Source organism: Trypanosoma equiperdum (assembly GCF_001457755.1).
Source record: "Trypanosoma equiperdum strain OVI genome assembly, contig: ctg_862, whole genome shotgun sequence".
Taxonomy (NCBI): domain Eukaryota; phylum Euglenozoa; class Kinetoplastea; order Trypanosomatida; family Trypanosomatidae; genus Trypanosoma; species Trypanosoma equiperdum.
The window spans coordinates 91-5,787 of record NW_027124823.1 but is presented as its reverse complement, the minus strand read 5'-3'; the positions used below and the strand labels follow the sequence as shown (position 1 = coordinate 5,787).

General features: G+C 44.3%; 2 protein-coding genes across 2 annotated transcripts; both read right to left on the bottom strand.

Annotated features, from left to right (window-relative positions):
- Window positions 1-473: 473 nt before the first annotated feature.
- On the bottom strand, window positions 474-2,636 carry TEOVI_000404000 (Hsp70 protein, putative; the record flags this gene model as incomplete). The annotated part of the gene is made up of 1 exon (XM_067226856.1): window positions 474-2,636. The coding sequence occupies one exon, from the start codon at window positions 2,634-2,636 to the stop codon at window positions 474-476; it is 2,163 nt and encodes a 720-aa protein (XP_067082957.1).
- A 546-nt stretch (window positions 2,637-3,182) lies between these two features.
- Window positions 3,183-4,631, bottom strand: TEOVI_000403900 (Kinesin-13 6, putative; the record flags this gene model as incomplete). Its single annotated transcript, XM_067226855.1, has 1 exon — window positions 3,183-4,631. One exon carries the CDS (start codon window positions 4,629-4,631, stop codon window positions 3,183-3,185), a length of 1,449 nt encoding a protein of 482 aa, XP_067082956.1.
- Between the last annotated feature and the right edge of the window lie 1,066 nt (window positions 4,632-5,697).

Here is a 5,697-nt window from a genome sequence, read left to right as displayed (position 1 = left end):
TTTTTTTTTGTAAATTCATCCTCTCGTCACAATCGCTGGGATGTGTTGCAAGCACGCAACTCATTTCTCCTCCGAGCAGATGCCACCATCTACCCTTAATTGGGCACGCAGTCCGCAGGTCCAAATATGTTTAGGCAATTAGCATCCAGCACGTGATCGGCAGTATCCAACACGATCTAGGACATTTACCTACATACTGTCGCTTACTAGGGTTTACCAGATCGACAATAATAAGAAAAACTGAAATTACACAATTTCAAAGGAGGAAAACATGCTTTGAAACGTTTATTTACCGCGGAGTGGAAACGATCAAGTGCACTGGAACTGAAGGCGTCGTGGAAAATAGTACCTGCATATGTGTATGCGCAAACCCACATACACAGAGAGAAAGGTGCTAATAGTAATAATAATTAAAGGAAAAAACAACCCCTCACCAGCAAGGTGGCAAACACGCAGCACGTAAAAGCGATACCTCACAAGTCTCCCTTGACAGCATCGTCGCTGCCACTTGTGGTGTTCGTTGTATTCTTGTTTTTACCGCTATTCTTAACAAGTTCCTTCAAAGTGGCAAGTTTATTTTCATATTCTTCTTTACTACATGATTCATTGCTTCCATCGCCATCCTCCAGCCACTCCTGCGCTTCCGCTAATGCATTCTTCAATGAGTTTACTTCTTCTGGAGTATAGGGTTCTAACGCTGTTGTATTCTCCAAAATGCCCTCCGTCTTTGCCCAGAAAAGATATGTTTCCAAATTATTCTTTGCAGTTGCTGCCTCATGCTTCTTTCTTTCCTTTTCCAGTAACTGAAATATTTTAACCCTTGAGTTATTCAAAAGCTCATAAGATAGTGGCTCTGGGTTAGTAAAGGTAACCCTTGCCGATAGTCTAGCTGATTTTCGTTTCATCTCAACTACATATCCGCTTTCGTTGGAACTATTAGAATCGGCCTGTACCCCGGTAGTTTTTGTGCTCGAAGAAACATTCACAGCATAGCGGTAAAAAACGCCTGCCTCCTCAACTTCTAAAAGGCCAGATTCATTGAAACGAACCTGAATGCGAATAATGTGGCTGTTGTTTGTGTGGTTAAGTTTGGGTTGAAAGAACCCAAGCCTTTCCAATGCCCCTTTCACACCAGTGATATTAACGTTCCCGATACGCGCATCTGAATCGAAGAGTTGAATTGAAAAATCATCAGTGCGATTCACAGTTATGCTCCATCTTGACCCAATGATGGGGTTGTTGGCGAGCATTCTCTTTGAGTTCGAAGAGTTCTTCACCTCTGGACTGACTGCGAATAAAAACGTGTATGGGACGCGCTCAATTATCCGGAATGAGTGGGGGCGATAATGTGGAGACAGCCGAAGAGCATAATATGCAGCACCCATTGCGGCAGCTTCGTCTGAATTTAAAGTTCTATTCACCTCCTTCCCCCAAAAGGTGGATAGGTCACTTATTATTTTTGGAGTTCGTGAAGCGCCACCCATCATTTCAAAGGCATCAATGTCCTTCAAAGTCAGAGATGACTTCGTCACAGCTTCCTGAGCTACACGAGGAAATCGTTTGAGCAACTCGGAGCAGTTTGTTTCGAATTCTTTTCTTGAAACCTCTGTGCTAAAATCTCTATCGGGGGCAATACCTTCAACCGTGACTGGAGTCTTGCTATTAACAGAAAGAACCTCCCTAGCCCTCTTAGCTGCCCGAAATAAAGAAAACTGAGCCTTTCTCTGAGAAACCGTTGATCCACCCAGTACCGGCGAAATCTTCATTTTAGAAATAGCCTCTGCTTCGATACCCTTTGCAATGCATGAATCCAGTGCTCTACCGCCTAAGGTTGCATCAGAAACTATACCCATCGTTGTTAGTGTTCCAAAACTCTCGACGTTTTTCGTCCTCTTCCCCTGTTCTTGAACTGGTGGAGAAAATTTATATACACCAACTTCTGTGTGTGTGCTACCGATGTCGTAAACAAGGAGATGAACGGTCCTGTTCCCGAATCCTCTGCGACGCACACCGTAATATAAGGCCGTGGCAGTGGTACTGTGCAACAAACCCAACGTATTAATATGGACCAAGCGCGCAGCTTCCAAAATAGTTTGTCTCCTCCCCAGCGATGAATGAAAAGGTAAGGTGATAACCACATTTTGGGGGTTTGGCACACCGGCTTTTTCAGAGATACTTCGGCAGTAGTTTAGCATCATGGCATAAATTTCCTCAGCCGTGTATGTGTCATTATTGTCTTCAAATCTGAATCCAACCGTACCCCGTTCCTCCGGATGTGGGTCGAATTCACATTGAAGTTTTTTGAAGTTCGCAAAGTCAGACGAATTGTAAGTAATACCAACCAGGTGATTGATCATCGCTATCATATTGGTAGGGAAGCGAGCCGCCAGAGACTTTGCTTGAGCACCTATTGATCTCTCTCCATTCCTGAAACCAATATAATTGTCTGTCTTTCGATGGGACTGCTCGTTTAAAATTATGTCAACGTTTACTCCATTTATAGGGCCTGCGACCTCAATGTAATCTGAGCCAAAGTCAACCCCTATAACATTAGCAGAAGTTACATCGTATCCGAAAGCTGCGGTTAAAAGAAAGGCCACAAGCATCCGCCTGATTTCATTTGCAAGCACTCTCATAGCCACACTTGGACCTTATTGGAAAAGCGGTGGGAAAATAGAAACACTTTAAGGGAAGTTGTCCCGCAACTGTTAAACCAGAAGGAAAAGGTAAGTACTCCCAATACTGGTTCTGACATTATTGTCTCCTTTCCCCTCTGAGACAAATGCACGTACCCATGAGTATTGCTCTGCATCGTACAGGACCATAATATATGCATATATATACACAGTTATGAACTCGTCACTATAAAAGAAACCCCCCGTTGCAGCACATATGAAACAATATGCAGACGTAAATAAGTATATATATACGTCCCCCCCCAAAAAAAAAAACACCAGTAGACCGTAGTGGTTATGGTGCAAAAAAGAGCACATTGACGCTCTACAGACAAATTATCTACAAAAGATCTCTATACCCAAAACATTTAATATTTTTTTAATTTCTTCTTTGCAAAAACAGAAAAAAAGCTGAGTGAACGGGACAAATTACCACGCATAGGATAGTAAGAGGATAAATAAATGAGACGGAAAAAACGGAGAACGAACCGATAAAAAAAATCCTCTTCATCTCCTCTGCGTAGCACACCGCGGGGCAATGGGGGCTTTCTTTGATGATGTCATGACTTTGCGCCCCTTTGTTCGAGCATCCACTATTTTTTGCCACACAGACGTATAGATCTGTTTGGCGCCTTTCTCGCTTATTTTCGCATGAGATTCCATTATACGACGGATGAACTCTGCCTCAGGAATATGAACAAGGGTACGACCATCTCCTTCAGGAAGAATATATTCTGGGTTGGTAATCCGACCTCTCGAGCACCGACATATAAATGCCAACGCTTGCTCCCTGTCAAACCCATTTGGATCGTCGGGGTCATCAGCAACAATACGTGCTGGAACGGTTACCGCAAGCAAGGAGGCGTACCTCAATGTGTTTATTGTATGTCTAGAATCTCTCAACAGAGGAGAAACACATGCTATTACTACCGTCTTCGTTGGTCTCTTCACAGCAATTTCAAAACAATCACGCAGTAATAGTGTTAAAGGCGATCTTCTAAATGGTATATGCAGGTGACTGGTGCTTGTCGCTGCCATTGCTCGCGCCCGGATGCATTCTTTCAGCGTCATAAGTGAGGTGTTGATGAACTTTGCTTCCATTTGTCTTTCCTTATCATGTGTAGCGCTGTCCGCTGTGTTCTCACTTCCGGCAAGATCCACAATAAATAACTCCCCTGGTTTAACCCACGTGCTGTTCTTACAAATTATTTGTATGCAGGTAACCATGTGGCTGCGGGAAGAGACTTCATTTCTCCCTGTTGCCTTTGTCATCCTCTGGGATGCCGCCTCTTGGAACACAGCTAATAACATTTCATCATTAGAACATTCAAAACCATCTGTTCCACGGATCTTCAACTCACCAGATATATCCTCAACTACCTGAACCTCTGAACCGGTCAGGAGATCAATATTTTTGTTTGCTTGTATCTCAATAACTGTAATGAAAATGTTATGTGAAGCAAAGTAAGGAGCCAGATCCCTTGACATAAGGCCAACAATACCCAACGTCGTATGCGTCTTACCACTCCCTGTTTGTCCATAGCACAAAACACAGGTCGAGGCACCCTCAACCGACAAGTGAACGAGAGGTGCACATGACTCCATGTATACGCGTTCGGTGTCATCCCCTCCGCAAAAAACTCCGTCGAGAGTTACGCTGTGTGGCTCGATTGTGCACTGTCCAGCTAGTGAAATTTTGGGGGACATTACAACAGGATCGCGATACCCGTCCACTTTACGAATGATACTTTTGCTATTCATGTCTTCTTGGTCGAAAGGTATAATTGGACGACATCGGACAAATATTCTAGAGTCCTGAGAAGTGAAAAGTTCTTTAGGGTCCATAGACGGGCGGAGCTTCTTCTTGACAACCTCAGGCACCTCGGAGGTGTTGAGCAAGCGTTGAAACTCGGCACATTTGGTACCAAGTTCAGCCACTAACGGTATGTTGGGCATTTTACTTGCTACACAACCTTTAGACCAAAAAAACCTGCGGTAAGAGTTGCGGGATCCCTACTTATCTGCTATAGAACCTAACGGTGGAACATGAAGAAAGCGAGCATTTATTCGCGCAGTCAAGCTATGCCACAAGTGGTTTCAGAAACAAAAAACCTCCGCCACAAGAATGATGATATCAAACCGTGCGGCCGCAAAGTCACTGCAACAACAACCTAGTTTTTTTTAAAAAAAGACAAACTAAGTCAATAAACGAATCACGCAGCTCTCTTTCTCTCTGTCGGCTCAGCCAAAGAGTTACGAAAAAATGCTTTAAGATATGCACAAAGTAAAATTGTTTAACTGCGACCTGAGAAAAACAAAGTTCCACACGAAGGCATAAGTTGAGAAATACGTGAGAAACAAAGTAAGCATAAGACCAACAAACCGTCGTCAGGGGAAATTAAAGATAAAAACGGAAGGTGGGAACAGTTCTTTGTATACATTACCAACCAACTTTAATTGACGAAAAGATTTACAAACACATGCCTTGTTTCCAAAGGGAAGGGTGACAAAAAACAGTGAGCTCACACTCCACCATCAAAAAAAAAAGATAAAACAAACTCCAACCCACAGCAACTTCCGATCCCTTCAAGTCTGGCCGCCTCTCCGAAGCCAATCTAAAATGTACAAGATTCGTTAAGCACCTCCTTCCCTGTGACGAGCTCAAGCACACACGAAGAGCATCGAAACTAGGAAATCATGCAAAAATAATAAATTCACGATGAGTAGGTAAAAGCGGAGAAACCATCAATATTAACCGAACAAGCGGTGTCACAGGGGCTAAAGGCCGCACGGTTTGGCGACCGCAAGTTGCGCAGACCATCAGCAGCAATCACCACTCAAGAAGGTATACGCCGAGGGCCCGTCACAAGTAGCCACCATTTGGCAGCTGTGCGAACCTTTAATTGTTGCGAATGCGGCGGCCGGCCGCCCGCATGCACCCCGGGCCCCGAGCATCAGAGCAGTCGGATGGCCGCCCAGCATCGAAGAGAAGGCCGGTGGCAACACCACCCACTGTCCCTGG